Source organism: Condylostylus longicornis, unplaced genomic scaffold (assembly GCF_029603195.1).
Source record: "Condylostylus longicornis isolate FDR11 unplaced genomic scaffold, ASM2960319v2 ptg000004l, whole genome shotgun sequence".
In the NCBI taxonomy this organism is placed as follows: Eukaryota; Metazoa; Arthropoda; class Insecta; order Diptera; family Dolichopodidae; genus Condylostylus; species Condylostylus longicornis.
The window spans coordinates 11,489,827-11,515,560 of record NW_026577973.1 but is presented as its reverse complement, the minus strand read 5'-3'; the positions used below and the strand labels follow the sequence as shown (position 1 = coordinate 11,515,560).

At 22.5% G+C, this 25,734-nt stretch overlaps 1 protein-coding gene across 4 annotated transcripts in view; it reads right to left on the bottom strand.

Annotated features, from left to right (window-relative positions):
* Positions 1-3,343: 3,343 nt before the first annotated feature.
* The window catches only part of LOC129608244 (oxysterol-binding protein-related protein 8), a 70,385-nt gene continuing 47,994 nt past the window's right edge, over positions 3,344-25,734 (bottom strand). For 2 of the 4 annotated variants that reach the window (XM_055519626.1, XM_055519636.1), the window contains exons 2-11: positions 10,639-10,691; positions 10,367-10,510; positions 7,943-8,174; positions 7,587-7,817; positions 7,016-7,462; positions 6,292-6,455; positions 6,041-6,219; positions 5,089-5,953; positions 4,691-5,013; positions 3,344-3,929 (exon numbers count right to left, since the gene is read on the bottom strand). In XM_055519626.1, the coding sequence (XP_055375601.1) occupies positions 3,707-3,929; positions 4,691-5,013; positions 5,089-5,953; positions 6,041-6,219; positions 6,292-6,455; positions 7,016-7,462; positions 7,587-7,817; positions 7,943-8,174; positions 10,367-10,510; positions 10,639-10,691 (2,861 nt within the window). In that variant the 3' untranslated portion in view covers positions 3,344-3,706. The remainder of the gene's footprint in view (positions 3,930-4,690; positions 5,014-5,088; positions 5,954-6,040; positions 6,220-6,291; positions 6,456-7,015; positions 7,463-7,586; positions 7,818-7,942; positions 8,175-10,366; positions 10,511-10,638; positions 10,692-25,734) is intronic. The other 2 variants (XM_055519645.1, XM_055519653.1) reach the window with 2 other exon arrangements.

Sequence of the window (25,734 nt, the reverse complement as noted above, 5' to 3'; positions counted from 1 at the left end):
TTAATATTTTAAACTAATATTCACAGCATTTATCAAGTAATTGGTTTATATCTTTCAATTTTTTCTTTTGAAAAAATATATAATTTTGAGCAAAATTGTGCAATTCTAGCTCTTAACAAACAAAAGTAAATTGTTAACATTTTAAAATTTTGTTTTTTACAAATAATACTCATAATATGTATAAAAATTATTAGCAGCATTTAACAAAATATAATTCTGCAAGAATAGCTTACAAATTAATTAGGCCAATTTTTATTTGTAAAAGATTATTTTATATATCTATTATTCGAACATTTTAAAGTCAGTTACTTTTTCTTAATTATTGTATATAAAAAAAATGAATATAAGCAAAAAAATAAAAAAATTTATGTTAAATGTATAAAAACTCAGTAAAAACTAAAATTTTTCGTAAATATTTTTAAATTTTTCTGAGATTTTTTTTTTTAATAAGTATTAATTTTGTTATAAACATCATAGCTTTTCATATAAATATTAAAGATGCATTTTTACATAAAATATTTATTAATGCAGTAATAATAAAAATTATCAATTTATTAAAAAAAAAGTATGTTTTGTTTAATATTCTTTTCGAAAACTGATAAGAATTCATATCAATATTTTAAATGCGGTACGGATGTTAAAATTATACTTAGTCAAATTTCAAATTTTAAAAATTCATGCTATAATGCTATTAAAACTATTAGCAAGATAATTTTCAAAAGTTTTAGTGATTCTTTTTTATTTCATTTTAATTTTTTTTTATTGTATAGATAACTAGATTTTCCTGTTTTTTTTCTGCTAGTACTTATATTAATTATTGATTTGCGCTTAGTTAAATTTACTTTTTAGCAATTACAATAAATGATTATAATAATTATTATGTTTCTTCTTAATTATTTAAAAAAAGAACTTATGATTTGTCACTTTTTGTGTTGGTAATATTTATTTATGATTATTTCATATTTTTTATGATGAATTAACTTTCGTACAACAATAATAATACTGAAATAACTAAAAAGAGTTAGTAAAGAGACGCGTTACTTTTCAAGATCTAAAATCGATATGGTCCCAAACTGAATTTTTTTTAGAATACACAAAAGGGATATGAAAATAATAGCTTTATTAACCAATAATTAATTTCAGATTTTTAATACATTGCCTACAAATTAAAATTTTATTGTAAATAGAAAAACAGACAACTTTTTATTCTAAAGTTTAACTTCATTTTAGATCAGAAATCGAAAAATTTTATTTTGGTTTAGTTCACTTTTAGAAACTTCCGTAGAATTTTGAAATTAATCGAGTAAAATATCAAAATTTAAGTCAATTCACTTGTCTCTTTATTGCAATCATTAAAATTTTTTTAATTTTGTAATTTATCAAACCGAAACAAAAATCATTATGAATAAAAATACTCTAGCTGCTGCAAAAAATATCTTTTTTCAGTTATTTCAGCACAATTATTTGATTATTAATATAACTTTCGTATATGTTTACAAATAATATACGTAATAATTATTTCAATTTCCAATTTACATAGATTTCTAGCATTTTCTTTTTGAATGCACATGTATTTTTTATTTGATGATGATTACTTTCTTACTAATATTTAACTCTAACAATATTATAGTTTTGATATATTTAACCTATAAAATATAATATAAGGAAGTATTAGTTGCATCGACCTGCACTTTTAACAAATTTTTTTTTAAAAACAAATGAAAATTACACTTTTATATTAAATGTGAAATAAATCTATTTTTGATTAAAAAAAAGAAACTATCAAATTAAATATTAACCAATTTAATGAAATAATTAAAGTTCGGCAGAAGTGATAAATGGGTTGTGTTAATTAATTTCCCAGTAAATACAAAGCAAACTTTCTTGAAAATTTCATTTTGTTGATAATCGATAATTACCTATGTTTAATTAGATTGCGTTTTTGCCTCAAATGTACAAAAATTAAAAATGTAATAGTAAATATTGATATGTACATAAATTAAATAACATCTAACTGTTTGCTAAATATCTAACATATTTTATAAATTTTTTTCTAGCTAACAAAAAATTAATAATAAACTTAATAATAAATGGTAAAGTACGTGTGTCGAATCTAAGATCACCAATAATCAGATACCATACTTACTTATGCGCTTACAAAATTCTGTTAAAAAAAAATTATGGACTAAGTGTTTGCTGACCGCAACAAAAGCTTACCCAGCAACACATTGAAATAATAAGGAAAATTTCAATCGTTAAAGATTTTCAATAACTTTGCAAAGAATATTCATTAAGAAAAAAGGAGTAATCTGATTTAATAAAAGGAAAGCGTTCTAATTCCTTAATTTAAACTTTTTTAGCGTAACATTGTTTTATATTTTTTATAATGAATAAAACTGATGGAAAATCAATGACGGAGGCTTACAATTAATTATAATTTTCCAAAATAATCTACACAAAAATGTTAACTGATGACTCTTGATAAGTTACTGAAAATCTCAAATTTGTGAATACTTAACTAACAATACGTGCTTTACAATTTGTTTTTAATTATTCCTTATTTAGTTTTTAGTAATACAAATGTAAAGAATATAAAATATTTATGTTATTCGCAAAATAGAGTCGTACAATTTTATTAGTAAGTTGATGTTTCGCTTTTTTGTTTTCCGATATACAACCCTTTACATAACACAAAGAATTTTTTAATTTTAAATTAAGAATTTTTTTAATTTAATAAATTAACTTGGTAATGCTATTATTCAATTGTCGCTCATGTACAAAATACTTTCTTTTTTGGAATATTATAAAAGATGAAATTCTAATTTTTTTATGAATTTTTGTACAATGAAAAAATTCACCGCAATAAGTGTATGGCAATGCATTTAACCCTGTTATAAATATATAAACGTATTTATGTCAGATGTGATTATTTCGCTGAGAATGGGTTTAAATAAATATATTACAACGTATTTTACAATTCTAAGTCAATTATTTAATGTGATTATGAAAAAAATAACTTCTTTTTTGCATTAGGAAATAATTATATTTTAAAATGCACAATATTTGTAGTACGATATTTCTGGAAGTGGAAAACCTCCTAAAATTCAGAAAAAACAAATTTTAAAAATTTTAAAAGGAATGTTCATATTTCTTCAATTAAAAAATATATTTCAATAACAACCTGTGCGTTGATGATATTTTTGAACGATTATCAACATTAATCAAAAGAATAATAATAAATATTTGTATATCATAAATAAGAGAGCTTTGAATTAAAGAAACCAAATTTTTACAATTAATGTTCTAGTGTAATTTGTTTAATAAAACTATAAAAGACATAATATTTGTCATAAAAGCCTTTAAATTTTTATTTATAGAAATTCTTCGTTCCAATATTTTGTTAAAATTTTTAAAAATTAAAATAAAAATAAAAGTACACAATCTTAAAACAAAAATAAAATAAATTAATAATAGTTATTTAAATGGAAAATTTCACCACATATCTATACATAGCTTTTCCCTCACAGTAAACTTCAAACATATTATTCTTTATGTTATAGACATTTAAATTCTAACAATACTTAAAACAAACCTAAAATTTTCGAAAAGGAAATCGATAATAGTTACGTTATGCAAAAATTTTTGTACAAATTCTAAATAAATTTTTGTTTTCTCAATACAATTTTTTTCATTTCATATCCATTTCTTAATTTCTATATATTAATTTTATAAATATATGAATGAAAAACCCAATAAATATAAATCCAATTGATCGAATAAACATCGGAAATGTAAAATTGAAGGAATATTGTGGAGAATTGTTATATGCTTGTTGATATTTCATTCGATTTAAGATCGACTCAATTGATTCCAATTGTTTATTATGTTTTTCTAATGTTCTATTGATGTTTTCAATTGAATCCAATATCCTAAAAGTAAAATTTGATATATTTTTATAAGAGAGAATGTATATAATTATATATTATTACAATAAAAAATTAAATATGCATAAATAAATGTAAAAATTTATAATAGCTGATAATTTTTTTTTTGTAACTTCCTTAAATTTTATTTAATAACTCATTAATTTTAAATTTACATGTTAAGTAGTTACATAACCTTCTGCAAAAGATAACATTTTGAAGCCACTCGAAATAATAATTATATTGTATATTGCTTCTCAATTTCTAAAAATTCTATAGGATCTATTAATAATATTAATTCTATATTTACGATAGCTGGTCACTTTAATTTGATAAAAAAATTATAGAACTTCGATAAAAAAACTACAAAAACACTTAACAAACATTTTGATTCAAGTTACTTAAATTATATTAATAATACTTGGTCTTAAGAGTAGCAATGAGCTTAACTGCAAAATTTAGCTCGCATAAAAATATTAAATATAATAACAAAAAATTTCACATACACTTTATTATATTACAAATGTGAAACAGACAAGAAATATTACTTCTTTTAAAATTGAACAAACAATCAACATAAAGCTTAAACATAGTAAAGACCAGTAAAAATACCTAATTTACAGAAAAGAAAGTTTATGAAAAAAAAACTAAATAATCATCTAAATGTAAATAATATCAATAGTAAAAAGTAGTTACACCTTTAACAAGCATAAACATTAAGACAAATACTGACTTAACGAAATCTGGAACAACAATTTTAAACTCACTTTGAAAAATTTTTACTAGGCAAAGATAGTTTATCCAAATGGCGTATATTATCATCGTTAGACTGGCTAGAATCTGAATGAACCGTTCCTTCTTTTTGCAATTTTAAAACGCCTCCACTTCTTTTAACCTTTAAAGCAGTGCAAGTTAATGAAGATCTAGATTCAGCGCGAATAACGTGAAGAGGATCTGAACTTACTATACTAGCTGTTCTAACCATTGGAGCTTGATGTCTTGTTTTCGTTATTATTCTATAATCAGATTCATACTGCCTTAAATCATTCCTAGGATCCCATGGCCTTAAATCAGCGTACTTATATATCCACTAAAAACAACAAGATGGGTATTATTTTTCTGTTAGTTTCATTTCAAAGAAATCTATTAAAATTTATAATATTACCTTTCCTGTTAATAAATCTTGTTGAAAATGACTAGCTATCCATTCTGTCAACATGGCTTTTCTTTCTTTAGCAGAATTTCTTTGTGCCTCTTCGAGAACCGTTTTTTCTTCGGTTGCACCAACTTGATCATCCCTTGATATAGCAGCCGTAACGTGTTGCCATAATCTTTCAGATTCAGTTGGACCCTGTGATTCTATAGGTACAACGTAGCGTTTTAACCTCTGTTGTCTTATTTCTTTAGTAGATGCAAATAACAAATTTTCTTCATTAGTTTTACAATCTTTAATTCGCATTTCAGAATCCCAATGCCCATTAATTGTTGCCATGGTTTCTTTACCCAATTTTATTTTACCAGAAATATAATTTGTGTATTCCGATCCACCAATTAATGGTTTCAATTTAAATTCGATTTCCGTTTTATAACCAGTATTCTCACAATCAATATTAATCTTTCCACCTAATTCCATCGATAAAGTGCCCATTAATATACCTTTGCAATGGGCATAAGGTACTGTTAAAGTATAGCTTTCACCACGTGGGAGTAATGTTAATGTAGCCAAACCTTCCAGTATGGCAGAAGTGCTGTTACCATAGAATTTTGACTTTGCCAAAATACTGCAACTTATACTAAAACCATCCTGGCGATTTGTCACATAAAACGCTGAAACTGGTGGATGATGAGAAACTTGTTCTGCAATATAAAATGTTCGGCTTCCGTTTGGATGCTCCCAGAAACATCGAAACGTTTCTCCTAATATTGGATTATAAGGTTTTTTTAAACCTTTTGGCTTTTTATAAAAGCCTGATAAATACCACTGTACAACAGTTTTCATTCGAGTGAACGGATCATCTTCCAAAACGGCCCTAAAATAAATATTATATATTTTCGATAAATATTTGTTGAATCATTTACACTAAAAATGCATTTTAAAACAGAAAACACTTATTTACCTGGATAAGATATCAGCATGATAATATGAGTCTGATAGTTTATCTAAAAAGGATCTTGGTTCCAAAATGAATGTTGGTAAAACCACTTTACTTAAATCCATTCCTGGACGGACTTGTTTAACTAAAAACCAAATTAAACTTTTTTGTTCTTCATGTAATTCTTGTACTTGTTCTCCAGCCTTAATAAAAAATAAATTTAAAAAATTAATATTGACACTTTTTCCATTGCACTTAATAATTAATACACTTACACCACCAAATTCATCTTCAGGTAAATGAACATATGCTGTCTCTGGCGGATCATCTTGGCTATCAACATCTATTTCGGGACCATCACCTATATCAGACTCTGATTCAGAATCCACACCGGAATTTAAAGGAGCAGCCGCCTCATTCTGACTGTCAGCATCCAAATCTTCAATATTCAAAAATAAATTATGCAGTATGAATCTTAAACGCATTTGTCATAAATAAACTAGCAAATTTAATAATTTTGTAATAGAAATATTAGCAATAATTTTTTGTATAAAAAAATAAACTTTTGTGTAATGCTCATAATGTTTTTTTTTTACAGTTATGCGTAATAGTAATATTTTTAGCGAATTCTAAATTAAATCATTGGACAACTAAGTTATTGGTTTTTAGCATAAAAACAGATTAAATCGTAAATACAGTCTTTTTAGACTTTATATATTTAAGTAAGCTTTCCTCTTAGCAACTTGCTCTTCTTTTGATGTTTTTCCAATAGTGTAAGTTGATTAAAGTGTAACACGGAATCCGTACTTTGGAAACAAAATGATTAAGTACATATTTTCTTTTTTTTTTAATAACTTTTCAGATGAAAAATAATTGCTCAAGCAGACAACAATAAGCAATAATAATAACATTTCTTAACGTTAATTTAACTACATTTAAATATACTTATTTTTAATCTACTATATTATATCTAAATCAACAGTACATAACTTTAAATACCCTTATCGATTTTAACACCCAAATTATCATTTAATATTTCATTATCGTCATCATCACTTTCACTCGATTCAAATGTAGTAAGAGAAGATTTTCCAATTACGGAAAGGGATTTTTTTAATTTTCCTTTAAAATAACTTTCAAATCCTAAATTTTTATTTTCATCTTCATCTTCGCTAACACAATTAGATCTACTGCTGATCGAAACATCATCTTTACTTTTTGATCGCAATAGACTAGAATAACGGAAATCTTTTATTCTTTTAAATTCCGTTGAATTTGCCATTGAACGTTCCAAATTTGACATTGTCCAATATAATTGCTGAAAAATTGGTGTCGGGCTTCGACTTTCAGCCGAACTACTACTATAATCTGGTTTGATAAAATCTATTGTCTTTTTGTCTGACGGTGGAGTTGGTGGTATATAATTTACCAAAAATTGTGGCTTTCCTAGTACGAATTTTTTTACATGTTTTTTTCAATTTAAATTTTTTTTTTTTTTTGTAAACGTAAAAGAAGTAAGATCAAAATTTGTATTTATTAATATAAAAAAAAAAAAATGCAAAATACTAACCGTGTTCATTGAAATGCTTTTCATAATCAGCTTCTGACCATTGAGTTTCATGAGTTGATTGCGCAGAACCAACTGGAGGTTCTGGTGTATTTCCAGATTGACTATTAGATCGTAACAATAATGCAGAGCAACGTAAAGAGAGCTCAAGCGCATCCATCCAACATTTACCAGCGGCTTGGCTTGGTGCTCTAAATATTAAGTAAGCCGTTGGTAGGGGTTGAACGACTGCTCCTAAAATTTTACAAACATTTAATTAAATGTTCTAAACTAATAAATGCATGTTTCTATAAAATAGTAAATTTTATTTATGGCACTGAAATATCGTAATGCTTATGGCATTCATAATTCAAAAATACCTATTGTCTCCTTGTCAGGCCCTCTGGGAGCCCAAATTGATTGTTCCATTGGATGAAATAATTTGAAACAAAAACCATCCTTCTTACTGGGACGTTCAATAACTTGACATGAAGTTATCAATACTGTTCCAACCCAATGACTACTTTTAGTTTTAGGACTTTTATAAAGTAACAAAAGACCAGGCTTTAAAACGCACCATAATTTTGTCCAGGATTTTAATGTGCCTCGTACCTATAATCCAAAAAAAAGGTAAAAAAAATTAATATGAAATTAATGATACAAAAATTTATTATAATTAAATATGTATAACAAATCCGTTCGTTTTAACAAAGTTTTAATAAAACTTAATTGATTAGCTAAGAGTTCCTATATTTTAATTTACAATTTCAATACTATTTCTTTAATTTTTATAAGTACTACTTAATTTTTACTAGATACATTTATAATATTAATTAATTTATAAAAAATCTAACTTGTATGACATTGTATGAAGGAGTTTGACTGGATTGAAAGAAGTTTTTTAGAATTTAATTACATACTGTTGATAGAACAATAAAAAAAACCTGTTATAAAAAAATATGCATAACAAATGTGAAAGTTTCAAGCGCAAGTATTATCTAATTTGTATAATTATTCAATATTTTTAATAAATAAGCTAAGGTTTACAAAAAAAAAATAATGAAGTAGGTATATTTACTAGAACCTAAATTAGTAGCAGTTTGCATTAATACAAATTTAAGTAGAAAATTCAAATAAGTTTTTTTCAAATATGAAACTTAATTTTATATAACACTTAGCAATATTTTTCAAACAAATATTGTTTTGAATTCGATTTAGTCTAATTATAAATCGACGTAATATTTATAATAAGAGTGCAAAAATATTTTTCAATTTCTAAAGTTTATCAACTAAATTAAAATTAGTTCGAATGCCAAAAAAGATTATAATAGTTTGTAGTTTTTCATATTTAAGCAGGTAGATAATTGATTTCCTATAATTTAATACCATTATACACATAATATTTGACATACAATTCTTCATTAAAATTGCAATTTAATTCATCACCATAACTAAAATAACCAGAATAAATAAATACATACATAATAATTTAATGAAATTTAAATAAAAATCTATTTTCAATGAATTTATTATTTTATTATTAATTTAAGTCATTGGGCTCATGAATAATTATTGGGAAATTATTTATTCAATTTCTGAAAAAATATATATAAAATTAAGTATAAAAACATTGACATTTTGTATGTGTTTTGCATTTCTATTTAATGCTTGTAATTCAAGCCTAAATATGTGATGCCTATTGAAGGCGAAGACTATATTCCTCTTTAAAAGACCATAAATAAATTTATAATTACAAATTTTAAATATTATCAGTTTTACAGATAATAATTATGAAACTATAATACATTAACAATACATTAGCATTAAATACTTATGACTCTAATCATAACAACAAAAGTCAATTGTCATTCATATCGTAATCATACAGCATGATAATAAATTTTTTATAAACAGTCAATTCTCAAATAAGACTAAATTTTCTAATTTTCTAAAATTTATATAATTTTTTTTTTTTCAAATTTAAAGAAATCAAACAAAATTAATATTTATAAAAAATGTTCAAGTAGTATCAAAAATAACTCTCTCACATTAAGTGTTTTTAAACTATTTGTATGAAAGTGATTAAATGACTGCTAAATTTTTTTTTACAATATCAATCAAATTTTAAAAATGATTTGCAGAAAACTATTTAAATGAGTATACTTGCAAATTAAATAGTGTGAGTTGCAATTTCTTAAAAAGAATATTTTTGTTGCTAGTAATTGCATATAATTGCTAATATATTTTTAAAACTCTTATTTATTTTCAAAAAGTAATAATATTTCTTTGAAAAAATATTCGGTAAACGCATGTATAAAATAATTTAAAAAAATTTTAATAAAAATTAATATAGTATCAAACATGTTTGACACCACAAGATTTGATATTTCTTGTTTACATTTTAAATAGTCAATCAACACAACAGGCTTATAAGTAATAATTCTATTTTTTCCCGGTATAAAAATCACATGATAACTTAAATCACAAGAATTTTGAACAAGTTCGGAATATCCAGTCAAGTGGGTAGATATGATATATAACATATACAAGTATATAAAATTTACACAAGCGAATAAGTGATTTAGCACAAAAACGTGAAAAAAAATATTTATCAGCAGAGTTTAAAACCAATTTACAACATTGTACATCCATGTATTAAAAAAGGGAAAAATTTAAATTTTTTAATGTAATATTATTTAGTTTTTCTCTAAAAGTCGTAATGAAGCAAAGAATAACTCTATTAAATTTTCTTTCCCGTATTATAATTTTTTTAAAGCTGTTTTTTTTTTTTTTTTTTCAATTACCTTCAACCAATCGGCGAGAACAATAACAGCTGGATCTTGTAATGAATTTAATAGTTCTGAAGCAACTCTCTTTTTCTCACGCCTATAATTTTTTCTTTGTGCCTTATATGATTCCTTACGATTTAATTTTGCTGCATCTGGTGACTACAAAAATAATTTAAAAATAAAAAAAATTTATTTAAAAAAAAATTATTGATTTTTTATGTACATTTACACACATATATTATGTATGTAAGTATGCAAACATTCAAATAAAGTTTTGTTAAATTTACCTTTTCAGATGAATTTCCATCATATTTTGTATTATCAGACCAATTAGTTAATCCTAGAAAAAATTTCATTGTAAATATAAAAAAATTCCCTTGCTCAATTTTAATTTTTTTTTAAAATTATTTAATTTTTTTTCTTTTATATTTTAATGAATTTATTATTTACAAACAAAAAAAAAAATAAAAACAAAATATTGTTAATTTTTAATATATTTTTTTTTTCAATAATTAAAACTATAATTATATTTTGATGTCAAATTGTTAAATTATATATTAAATAAAATTTTAAACTTTATGTTTTATATGTAAAATATACAAATTAACTAACTATTTAATAATAACATATTTTTTTAAAAAATAAATATTTATGTAGATGTCTTTAATGGTTTGAACGTAAAAAACCAAAATAAATAATACAAAAATTATTATAAGTCTATATGTATGTACATATGTATGTAGTAAATAATAAAAATTAATATTTGCAACTAATTTATTTTACAAAATTATTGTAAAAATTTTTGTAATTAAAACCAACAAAAAAAAAAACAAAGTAATAAACTTCACATATTAATATTATTGCAAAATATTTAAAAATAATAATTAATGTATGTATGTATTTTTATATATAAGTAATTTATTTAATATTTGAAATTTCTTATTTTCATTCTTTATTTTTATTTAATGATATGTTCGACATTATTATTATTGTTTATTTTTATTTATTTTTTGATTGTATTAATTAAATAACACTTAATAAAATCAACCAAAATAATTTTTCCGAATTATTTATTACTATTTATATATAATTATGTGTTCAAAATATAACAAAAATAATCAAATGAACATATGTAACAAAAACTAAATAACAAAAAAAAAATTATTTATATATACATATATAAATAATTCATGTTTATATGTAAGTCTAAATATGTTTGTGTATATATTATAAGAAACTATTATTATTTTTTTTTTATCAAGTTCCTAAGACTCAAGCTTAGTAAATACTGAATTGAAGAGCGAAATACGTGCAAGTGAAAAGCTCATGCTTAATTCGAAATTTTTTTTCTTTGGTTTGTTTTTTTTTTTTTTGCTACGTTTTTATTATTTTCATTCTAATAATTGTGTTTACATATTTTATTTATTTTATATTAACCGCACAAAAAAATAATAAAAAAAGAAAAAAACTGGTTTTAGGGTGGTCTAAATGAAAAATTTAATTACAGTAATTTTATTTTTTTTGTTTTTGTGTTTTTTTTTTTGTAAATTACAATTGCAACTACTATAAAATATGCACAGTATTATGCATGTATAATGTATTATTAAAAGAAAATATTTTTACATGAAAAATATGGATTTAAAATCGCATTTCTGTGGTTTTATGGAAAAACTTGATAAGTCAAAGGTGAAAATTTAAATTGAATTTTAAGAAAAAATTATGGTTTTTCAATTTTAGAAAAAATTTTATAAAAGGTGAGCCAATAAATTAACTGTAATAATAATTAAATCAATAATTTACAGAGTTAAATTATCTGATATTTATTACATGAAATAGAGAAAAATATCAAAAATGCAAATTTAAATTAATTTTAAAAAAGATATCTAGGTGGCTAATTATAACAAAATTTGCTAATTTTTTAACATTTATCAGCAACTTTAAAACCAATTGAACTATATTAACCAAGATCTGAGAAAATGCCTAAATCAAATTATAGAGAATTAAAATATGAAATAAATAAAAATCTGTTAAATTTGACTTAAACGATTTTTGATTTAAGAATTATTTGAAGAATTTCTAGCACAAAATATTTCTTTATTAATCAAAATGAAGAAGGCATTCAAATTGGGTCAAATTATGTAATCTTGCCCTTTATTTTAATCTTATTTCAAATTATCTTTTTTCGAAAAAAATTTACTTCTATATTATTATGTAAAATTATTAAAAATATGTTGATATACATATATACAAATATTTTACAATTCTAAATGTTTATTTTATTTTAAATATTTTCTCATGTTATACAAGCAACACAACTAAAAATTTTGAGAAAAATTCTTTAAACTTCCGACATTTTGCTTTAACACACTAACTGCGTATTTTGTTAAAAATTATAAATTTCTCTTTAATATTCTCTATATAATATTGAATAAATAATAAGTGTATTAAGAAATTTTGTACTGGTTTTTTTTTTTTAAATTATGGTCAAGTTAATAATGCATAATAAACGTATAAAGTCAAAAGACATAAAATCAATTTTATTTTAATATTTTAATAATATTTAATTTGCAATGAACCTCACCGTATTGCTATAAACGAAATAAAAAGTTGTCTATGAATTTTTTTTTGCATAATTTTTTTTCAAGAATAAAAAATTGATATGAAAAGTAAATTGTTTTATATAATAAAAAAAAAATGAATGATAGAGAGATAAAAACTCGATTATAATTATACAATTGAAATCTAATTTGATTTAATAAAATGCTGACTATAATAAAATATTTTGTAATATCGTTTATCAATCTACATAAAATGCATAATCCATATAATATTTTCTAAGACCAATTAAATCTACTTTAATTATAGCTATATACTGTATTGTACTTTGTTCAATTTACTACATGTATTTTTATACAAATATTATTATAGCGTGTATTATTATACAAATATTATTATAGTGTACCATCAAATCTATATATGTAAGTACTTCAAGAAAAATGCAGTATATTTTGGGATGTGGGATTATAGATGTTCGGAAATTATCAGTGTTGTACAAATAGTGCAAGTCTTCAAATGAAAAATATTTGGAGTTCATAAGTTTATAAGATTAGAATTTTATTTATTTCTTCTTAATTATTATTATAATTATGTTATTTATTTAATACAAGAATACATACAAAATATTTGATAATTTTTTAAAATATACTTTCAAAATTATATTTGCAATATATTTGCAATAATATAATTGAGATATAAACACAAATAAATATTAAGTTTATAATATTTAAAAAATGTTAGTTTTTTCTAAAAAAAAATTATTTAATTTTATAGATTTAAAATAGAAAGTCATACAGAACACGTGAGCATTTTATTTTTCTATTTTTCAATTTTTTAAATTGGAAATTTTCGTTTTTCATCTTTTTCAAAAAATATATTAAAAACTATTGTATTATATATAGCGACATCTAACCCAATAATTGTTTCAATTCAATATCTCTAACTGATTTCTAAAATTATTTTAAAATTATTTAAAATATGCTTATATGTTATCAAATCGAAAGCTGCTAGACTGTCTTCTTTTATTGCCATCAATAATTTTCAATGATTTGTAAAAAAAATCCAAGAAATTATACAAAATTTAATTCAATGATTTATTATAACTAAAATTTCTGAATTACAAATTTGCGATTGCTTAATTTTTTAGCCACCTTGTTTTTTTAGTGGTGTTACCAGTTTAATTAATTAACTATAAAAATGGATTTAAAAGATTTTTTATATTTATCCATAGTAGATTTAATTATTTGTAACCATATGTAATTATTTGATACCATAAATGAATGAAAGAGACCGACCGAAAATTATTATTTTCTTAATATAAACAACAGGTTTTTGTTATAAACATGAAAGCTTTCGCTTTTTTGTAACCAAAAATTTAAATAGCAAAATAATTTCGAAAAAAAAATATAAATGCGTCATAATAACTGGTCCATAATAATATACTAATGTTAACATTATATACATGAGTATATTAGAGAGTCAAAAACAAACTATCCCACTTTGTAAGAAAAAAATGAGAAAATCATGTTTTAGAATTTTTAACGAAATTCCTCATAACATGCACGACGATATTAACCTTAGTTTCAAAATTAAAACTTTAAAGTTAAAAACAAGATCAATTAGAATCTTTTGATGCTATATGAAACCTAAATTCTTAAATATTATTTTCGTCACAGTTTATCTGCCCAAGGGTTTATATACCTTTGAATTTTAATTAAAATTTTCAAAATAAAATAAATATAATTAAATATAATCATTATGCATTATCATTATTTTCAAAATTAAAATATATAAGCTACATAGATGTAAGAATCTTAAATTATTAATTCAAATAGCAGATACTTCATTTATATTACAATTTAAATTAATTTCACTGTATACATTTTTAATATGTTATCAAAATCAGTAAATTTTCAGATTTAACTTTAACTAAAGAAGTATTAGCAGTAACTGAACATGAAATTTGTAAATTTATAAATTTCATTATAATAAAAAGTTTTACTATAATATACTTATATAATCAGTCACCCTGTTCTTAAGAAATTCAAGTTTTTTCTTAATTGAAATTAACTATAGTTAACAATATGACAAATTTTTTGCAATACATATTATACAAAATTAAAATATTACTTTAAAAAATATTATTTTACGTAACTTTTTTATAATATATTCAAAAATTTTTAATATAAATGCGAAATATCAATTATAAAATTCCGCCTTTTTTAAAATTCTACAGTCATACAAAAATAATAATCTAATATAATCTACATTAAAACTAAAATTTTATATATACTAATTACCCAAACAAACTTATTATATTTAAACAGGAAAAAATTATAGTAAATTAAATTTATGGAAAAAAATCAAAAATTAAAAATTTGTTAATTACTAAATGTAGTTTAAGAACCCACCCTCAAAATTTATTATAAAAATCAAATAAAAAATTCTTAGAAATTATCACGTAGTCACCTACATTAATTCAATTACTATTAAACACATAATATATTTACATATGTAATACTACATATTGAGAAAAAACTAATCAATATTAAAAAGGTAAATAAAGTGATTTACTCGCAATTCGTAAAATTAAATTAATTTTTTTTTTTTTGATAAATTAAAGTGTGAAAAATATACACATACGTTTCAATTATTTATGTATATACATATGTATACAATGTATATATATATATATATATATATATATGTATATATATGAATCTAATACAATAAATGATATTTATCAACAATCGCGATTTGGGAAACAAAAAAGAGCGCAATATTAAAGAAAAAAAAAAACAAAATAAAATTTTCAAATCACAAGAATAGCGCAATAGTATCGTTATCAAAACGGTATGAACATACATCTTAACTAATGAAAAAAATTTAATATTACTTGTCATAGTTGAAAAATTGATAAGAAAATCAAATTGCCAAAATTTTGTCCCACACCAATTATTACACCTCAATTTTACATATTATTGTCATTTTGAATTTTTTTTTTCATCATTATTATTTTTAATGATTTTATAAAGTACTATAAATTTATATATGTATGTATGTGTTACATATTTGTGTTTATCATATACTTTTATATTTTATATTTTTGAAAATATCTTTAAAAGCATCATAAAAGAAGTGCTGAGAACTGTTATTATTAGTATGTACCTTAAATAAAATTAAATCAAGAAAATTTTTGTTTAAGATCGAAAATAACGAGGAAGCTTTTTTGGGTTTTCTGTTTTTGTTTTTACTTTTTTTTTGTTTTGTTCATACTCTTACAACAATTTAATTTTGATCAATCTTGAAATTATTGTTATAATAATACACCTTTTTGAATGATGCCCAAAATAAATGAAAATAATTTATTAAAATTGCCAAAAAACCAAAACAAAAAAAAAAAAACAAAAATTAAAAACCAATTAACCCTATACCGAGCTAATTAAAATTACACTACACAAATGGATGATTCATACTCTTTCTGGTATGGAAATTTCTGATATGTAATCTACTGTATAATATTAAAATATTTAAAACAGTTGGTTCTAATGTGATTTTGTTAATTTGATTAGAAGCTCTAGTAGCAGAAATAGAAAAAGATTTTTGACCCCAATTAAATATTTTAAATAAAAACATTAACTGATCAAATATTGGACATTTAAAAAAAATATTTTTTTAAGGAAATAATTTTTGTCAGTCCAGAAGTTTCCAGTCCTGCTTTAAAAATTAATGAATTCATAAAACATTAAAATTAATTCGAATATTAATAATAATTTTGATATAATAATAAGATAATAATTTTGTCATATTATTATATATACATATATATGTCATATTATATACACACAAATTAATAATTGAATATAAGTTTAGATTTATAGACACGTAAAAATATTATTCGTAATTTTTATCTCGATTTTTACATATGTACCTTTCCTACATAATATTGTTTGATATAGTTTGTATGGTATGGTACATTGCATCTATTAAAAATTATTTGTGTTTACGAATATTTCCACTATTGAGCACCATACGATACAACACAATTCAAAGATAATTTTAGCACAAAAAAAACAGTAAAATTTTAATAATTCATTCATTTATATAATTAATTAAAGAAAAATCATGTAAAATAGTAGTATACATATTGGCTATTGCATAATATGAAATAAAAATTATCATCATATTACTTTTAATCGCAGCTACTGAACAAACAACTATTGGGAAACTCATAACGTATATTATTCAATATGCGTATATCAACTATTCTTTCTAAAACGATTCTATTCTTTCTACAACTATTTTTTCTATAGTTTTTACAGTTCTAAAAAAAATTTTTGAATTTTAACACACAAATTTCTTCTTACGGAACAAGTATAAGTAATTTAGAAAATTCGTGTCGCCAGAATAATCTTTACATTATGAACGTATATTTAAAATTCGTAATTATATAAATGCGCATAGCATTCCAATTATTGCGTATTTTAGAATGAAAAAACAATAATAAAATGAGGAAGTTTATACTAAAGGGTTAAAGTACTAACATAAAAAATTTAATAACAACGAAATATTTTTATTATTTCAATAAATATAAAATTGTTAAAAGAATTTTACGTTATTTTTATTTTATAATATTATAAAAGTGACAAAATAACAATATGACAATTTTTAAAAATATAATTTTTGAATTGCTACATACAACAGAGTAGATACACAAAAATACAAAAAACAAATTAAACATGCCTACATATTCAAAAATAGACGGCAATATACATACATATATGCATGCGTATATGAATATATCTACATATGTACCTGTGCATGTGCGACACACAAATTCTTATATTTACACATTAAATAAACAGTGCACAAATTTTTCGTATTTTGGTCGAGATTTTATTTAGTCCATTTTAAAATTTTAAATTGTTCTTAATTTAAGAACTACGTATTCATTTTGGGTTGACGTTGACCCCAAAACAAAAAAAAAAAAATTTATTAAAAAAATAAACAAAACCCAAAAGAAAAAGCTTTTTTCACCATAACAAATCAACTTTTTTTTTATCTCAAGAACAATTTCAGAAGAAAAATTTCAACAGAATTTTCATTTGTTTTGAATACATACGTATTACTTATACATATTTATGGTATTCTAATTTTGAAAAATCTTGTGTGTATTCATAAAATCAAAACTTAAGATGATTAATTGAATTTAAATAGTATACGAAGATAAATTCAAAAGTTTTTGAATAGGCCGCATATAAGGAAACTGTGAAATAAAATATTTTCATTTTGATTATAAAGGTAAGTTTACAGTTTAATTGAATGGAAATACTACCGTTGCAAAATAAAATAAAAATAAAAAATACCACGGAAATACAAAGTTAATCGATGTTCAATTAATTAAAAGATATTATTTGAGTACAGAAGGGTAAGAATAATTTGTTAAAATTCAAAGATTTCAAAAATGAATTAATTTTATGTCATGAACCCTCAGCTTATTCACAAAATTTTGGATACAGAAATTTATTTAAGACAAAGTCTACAAGAAAATACAAAATTATTTGAAGTGCTTTACTTAACGAGTTCTAGAGAAAAAAAGCGAATGAAAGCAATAATATTTGATGAAATAAGAATATAAGAACATAAGAATTTTTTAGTAATAATGAAATTAAAAGAAAACTTAGAATAATTATTTTAAAAATTCTTGCAGTCTTTTAGATTAATAAAAGATTTTCATTTTGCCTACATTTAGAGGTAAATATTTTTGTGATTTCGATTTCTTCTTGTAATTAAATGCATAGTAGATTTCGAAAATAAGGAATGCGATGAGAATGGTGAAAGCTATGGAAAACATTTTTTATTTTGACAAACTTTTGCCATTTAAAATTTATAGTTAAACACTATACATAACATGTTACTCGTTGTAGTGTGAATAGGCTATAAATTAACAAAATTGTCCTTATTGACTATACATACAGAAATATATAACAAAAAAATTAATGGTAACAAAATCAGTAAAAAAATTTTTCAAGATCACATAATTAATTAATATTGATTTTATGAATGAAATACACAAATAGCTATTCACAATAAAATTAAATATTTATTGAGTCACTAATTTTAATTATTCTATCATAAAAGTTTCCTATAGGCATTAGGCAAATAAAAATTAATTTAATTTAAATTAAGCCATGCATGGTCATAGAAATTTTTATATTTAACTTTTCATATTACATACGCCATTTTTATTGAATTCAAAAAAATTATACAAGGAAAATTTCTTTTGGAATTCAAGAAATATCACGTATAAATAAAATATTATTTATTTTCTGAATATTAAATCAACATTATTGTTGAACAAACTTAAAACACTCAAACTCAAATTAGTTATTTACCATAAGATTATTATTGAAATTCATAATATTCATCATAAAATTTCATATAATAATATTGTATATATATTATAACACCAAACATAGCTTAACTTACCAGCTTTATTGAATATATTTTAGTTTTAACCATAAAATCATTCAATAAACAAGTATTAAAGATAAATAAGTAATTTCTGAGTTATAAATTATGTATTTATTTATGTATGTGCATGTATATTTACAAATATACAATAAAATACAATAAGTTCATAAAAAGAAGAAAATAATCTAAATACAGCATCTGAAAATATTGATTTAAGGATAAAATTATACTATAATAATCTATGAATATTAAATGTTTCAAATGTTGATGAAATGAAATCTGAATTTTTTACGGTATATACTTATAGATTTTAATAAAAATTTTGTTTTTACTTTTTTTATTATTTGTTACGTAAAAAAAATAATATACATACATAGTTTTTGTTTGTGGAATCATTTTATTTACTTAAGGCAAATAATAAAAATGATTATAAATCAAAAAATTTATGAATATTCTAAAGTATATAAATACAGTAATGTCCTAAACATATTGCAGCCACACTTCAGCATTGCAAAATTTATCAACTGTAAAGAGTTTTAATGCTTAATAAGTAATACAAAAAAATTCATCGGGCAATTTAAAAGAAAATAAGTAAATACCAATAATAGAGTACTGTACACCTTATCTGAATCAATGAAAAAAAAAATGAATGAGCGGGGTATTAAAATGTGTTCAAATAGCCGATTTGAACTAAAACAAACTTTATTTTCTTTCACACAAAAAAATATAAGACTTTTAAATTTGGGGCGTCTAAGCTTAAAATTACGTTTTGTATAGCCGTGAGCTTAGCAGAAACTTTCTTCTTTTTTTGAAATGTTACATAATTATATTTATAACAAGAACTTAGCAGAAATAATTTGGCAAAAATATTAATAATGAAATAAATTAAATTTAAGAATTTTTAATTCATTTAATTTTAATTGTATTTTACTTTATAATTTTTTTATCAAGTGCACTCTAATTTCAATATTTTCATCTGTTAATTTAAATACTGATTCAGAAGGAGATTTTTTATTAAAAGAACTTTATTATTTTAAGGAAATTCGTTTTTTTAGCAATTCTCAAAAAAAAAAAATTTGAAATAAGTGCCTTTTAGTTTCAATTTGTCCGTTTGTCCGTCCACCCGTACGCGGATATGTTTTCAAAACTTCCATACACCCTTGAACATAGAAAGCTTAAATTTTATACGCACATAGATATTATTTACTAAAAACTTATTTCCGTAGAAGAAAATTTTTACCTATCTTCCTCTTTTCTAATAGCTATAACCCCCCAAAACCCTTAAAATGCCATCTTTTGACAATTCATAGTAGCAAAACCAAATGCATTTTTCAAACTTTGCAAACACAGAAAAATAGTGGCTGGCTTCTTCTAACGACATATCATATTTAACCTTAAAAAAGACAAAATGGCCGTTAAAATTGATCGTTATCTAAAATCCGTTTTTTCCAAATTTTTGATGCCGTTTTTCTTCCAACCGCAGGTTGTAGCCCTTAATTTGAAATTTAGCAGCTTTTAGACACAAATAAGTTGTTTATTTCGTTAGAAGAAAGTATTTTTTCCACTTCCATTTGCTTAGAAGTTATCGCCCCAAGAATTCGTATAATTTGTGAATTTTTGGCACGTTCTATAAATTTCTATAAATATAAAAAGCTAATGGTAGTTGTTATGCCAATAAAAAATATAATTATTTTCCTTTACTCACGCAATTAACCTTTAACACTAAACATACCATAACGGGTCAAATGACCCATTTTGAACTTTTGCATTGAAAATGCACGTATAATTTTATTGCGTTTGCAACTTTGACTTCATGACTTTTTCTAAGTACTTTAATGTACAGTTATAACAATTTTTTTTGTTTGTTTTGTTTTGTTTATTCTGAGTAATTCTTGTTGTATACCGATATCTACCACAACGGGTCATTTGACCCGCTATGGTAGAAATAGGTATATATTAAGTCTTGGTATGATTAGTGTTAAATTCGGCATTATGTTAACCCCTCCTTCAACTTTTTTGTTTTTTATCCTAGAAGTGTGCAATCTGTAAAATTTTGCCATATGTGAATGAAAGTAATTTTAATAATATAGTACATAGCTAATTTCATACATAGTGATACATTTCAAACCATTCATTTGACCCATCATCATTTTAATTAGTAACTCTGAATATTCTAATTAAAAAAACTCTTCCATAAATTCTACAATTATTACACAAATGTTTTGATGTCAATTAATTTATTTAGAAAAAATTTTTAACATGTTTGTCATTTCAATATACTCAATTGAATGGTTTAGAATTAAGTATTAATAATTATTTGGTCCTTTTTAAACTAAACTTTCATAATATTTATCCACAATAACAGACACTTTAAGATATAAAAGAAAATAATCTTTGAGCATTTCGATGGCAACAACTGCGTTTTTTTCAATATGAGAATGCCTATACTGCAAATATATTACTTAAACTATCTCCTATTTTTTATTTATTTTATATACCATAATGATGTAATGATTCATATACCATGTCTTCATATTTATTTGTAACATAAAGAGGCATCAACCATTTAATTAATCAACTACAACACACAAATTTCTTCACAAAATAACAAGAATGGATTTTTTTCTTTTTGAAATTGTACAGAAATGTTACAGGATTAGAATGTCAATTACATAATATTTAATGCGAATATCTTCCTACTCTATTATATTATTTGAATAGTTAAGCTATGGGCAATATTTAACAGTATAATAATGTTATAATATAATATGTATGTAAAATAAAAGCAATTAATAAAAATTTGCAAATACTCTTTGACAAATTTATTATACTTTGTAATTATATGTATATGTATACGAAAATATATGTGATACTGTATGATTATACGATTTGTATACAAAAACAGTATTTTTGGAACCTTGAAAAGGAAAAATATTTTTCCCAATGGTTCAACTCAAAAGTAACAACAAAAACAGAATCATTTTTAACAAATTTTATAGTATGCATAAAAAATATATACTGTAAAAAATACAATGTTTATTTTTTAAACCCTTGGTTTAAACCTTAAACTTTTATGTTTAAATAATGAATTTGAATAGTTTAAACTATACAATTTAAAATCCTAAAACTTTGAAATTCAAATTTGCTTGGGTTTAAAAATTATTTACTTATTGAAAATATTTTTTTCAATTTTTGGTTTGTTTAAAAAATTTCTAGTTTAAAATACACAAATTTACTTTAAAAACTTCACGGTTTAAAATTTATTTTTAAATTATACGAATTTCAAATATTAAACTTTACAGCTTACACTCAAAAATCCACTCCAATTAATCAAAAAAGAAAAAAAAATGGTTTTTAATCCTTTAAAGTTAAAATTTTTAACCAAAAAGTTTAAAACATCAATGAAAGTTTTATTGTGAAATTGTGTCAACATATTTTTATACGCCGCCGGCGCAGTGAATTAAGTATCGATTTTTCACTCAAAAGTTCATAGGTTCAATCGCAAATTGTTGCCATTAACATGTGAAATTAAAAAAAAAATTATTAAAAAAGTTATTAATATCTTCTTATGTTTATCTTTACAAATACTTGATTACAGAAGACCATAACATTCTCAATAATATTATGTCTGTAAATAATACAGTTTGCTAGAAAATGTGAGATTTCGAAATATTTCGATCTCATATACTGGATTTAAGATTTTGTAGGTTAATTTTTAATCTGTGAAGTGTAAAATTTAAGCTTTTAAGTTTAAAATTTAAAATTAAAGTTCAATAAACTGCATATTTAAAACTTAAACAAGGAAATGTTAATTTTAAGCTGTAGTTTTGAAAATGTAAATTGTTTTAGATCGAAAAATTCTTGTATACTATTATTTACTAATATAAACCTGTTTTTGTTGGTTCTTTTTAAACACAAAAATTTTTTGGTTTAAAATTTAAGCTAAATTTTTTACAGAGTATGTAATAAGGCACGTTTAGCATAATAAAACAACTTCATTTACAAATATTACAAAGTGTATATATGTATATATATTAAAGAAATATTTATGTAAATAATTCGGATTTTTATTTAATTTATTCGATTTTAGGTAAAACAATTTATAATTATCTATAAATATGTATAACAAAATAGGTAATTAACTATTAACCACATTCAATATAAATATTTTATAAAAACGAATTTTTTGAATGAAAATTTTGTATACATACAAGGATCAATATATTTACAGGCCTGTAAATAATAAATAATATACATACATATGTATATTTTATTTATATTTCATTAAATACAGGCCCGTAAGGTGTAAGGAAAATCTTTTCTTCATTTAACAAATTAATAAATTATAGTATTCTGAGAATAATACTGAATAGAAGGTGTCGTGACAAATTTCAATTGAATTGTGATTTAAGTTTTCTTCTTTTTTTTCTTTCAAATGTAAATATAGGCCGAATTTATGTTACGGTATAAATAATAATGTTACGTGAGACCTATAATAGCATTTTCACTGAGCTATCGTCTGAGATTTGGAAATTTCTTTTCAATTCACTTTAACGTTTATAGTTCATTAAGACACACATTTATTTACTAACTATCTAATTAGTTTAGAGAATTTAATGTCTATGTACGCAGTAGAAATGTAAACATTGCAGTTAAAAATTTTCGGTTCCTCTTCACAAAAAATTTAACGATACTGTTTGAACTGTTTAAAGGCAATATTATACTTTTTTTCTTATAAACTTTCCGGAACTGTAAGCTTTTCGATCAAAAATATTTAATTTGCGTTTTACTCCTCTTAGTATTTATACCGTAACAAAAAAAAAATTGCAAAGAAGTTTTTCCGTTTTTCTATAATAAATTAATTGTATATATACAAAATAATTATTAGGTTATAAGTATACAAAAGAAAAGAAAATAAAGAAAATAAATTAACGGATTAGTTTGTTAAATTATTTAAACAAAAATTATATGTATGTACGTATTTATAAATTTTTTTTTGATTGCGAATGACAATTTAGAAGGAAATGAGAAAATTCAACAAAACTCCTGTAAAATAGCCTTATAAATATTCATATCAAAATGATAATTTGCGAAATTATTCGCAGTATATCAAAACATATATAATATCGAATAATTCATTACATTAAAGAAATTACGTTCTCTGCTCTTTAAGAACAAAATAAAATTTTATAATTTTTAGAATTTTTGTTATACAAATTTAAATTGAAAATTTTGACCAAAAATTTATAAAACGCCCAAAACTGACAGCATTACAAAAAAAATTTTTCCGTATTTAGCTTATGCATTTTATAAAAGATTTTTTATAAAATATGCGATTTGAAAAACATATTTAACAAATTAATCCAAACTATAATTAAATTTCATACCTCAACAAAAAACACTTCCGGCAAAAAACATCCGGTTCAAAAACTGAAATACTTTCCATACCGTACTGACCACAAATACTTTCTATTCTCAAGATAGCTAGTAATTATCTTGAATTAAAATATTAAATAAAATTGCAATTTAATGTCTGCTAACATGTTTAGGGTTGAATCTTTGAAACCGTAACAAAAATATCATAATTACGATCTAAATTACTAAAGTTGTATAAAAGCAGATGAATTGTACTTTCCATATTTCAATTGAACGATATTATCAAATCACCCAAACGCATAAATTCATTGAAATTAACAAAAAAAAATAATTTTTTTAATATAATTTAAAATTAGAAAAAAATTATAAAGTTGGGTCAAATTAAAAGCTTGTAAAATAGCACTTTACCGTTCAACAAATGAAAATACTGCTTTTTGAGGTTGTTTCATTAGATTATTTAATTTATTTTCAATCATATAGCAAAATACATATTAAATAAAAATATTGCATGCATTTAGGATGAACAAAAAAAAATTAAAGTGTTAACAATCAATTCGGCGGTTAAGTATGTGAGTTAAAATATAAAATTATTATTCCAGAAGTTTCAGAAATATAAGGTGGTGAAAATTAAATTATTTTAACAGCCATTTTTTTTCTTAATGTTCAACTATGCTGTAGTGTTGCCAAAAGAAAGTTTTGCAAAATTTGTTTAGTTAGAAACGAAAATATTTGTCGTTTCGTTAGAATAAATACTCAAAAAATTATATTTTTAGAATTTTGAAGGGTTGTAACTTTTAAGACAGAAGAGGGGGGAGATAGGTAAATATTTTCTTCTTCAAAAATAAATTTCTTAACTTTCTGAGGATCTATTTGTGTGTAAGATTTCAGTTTTCTAACTTAAAGAAGGCAGAAGTTTTTTTGACAAAAAACAGACGGACAGACGGATGGATAGTTTGAAATAAATAACAATATTTTTT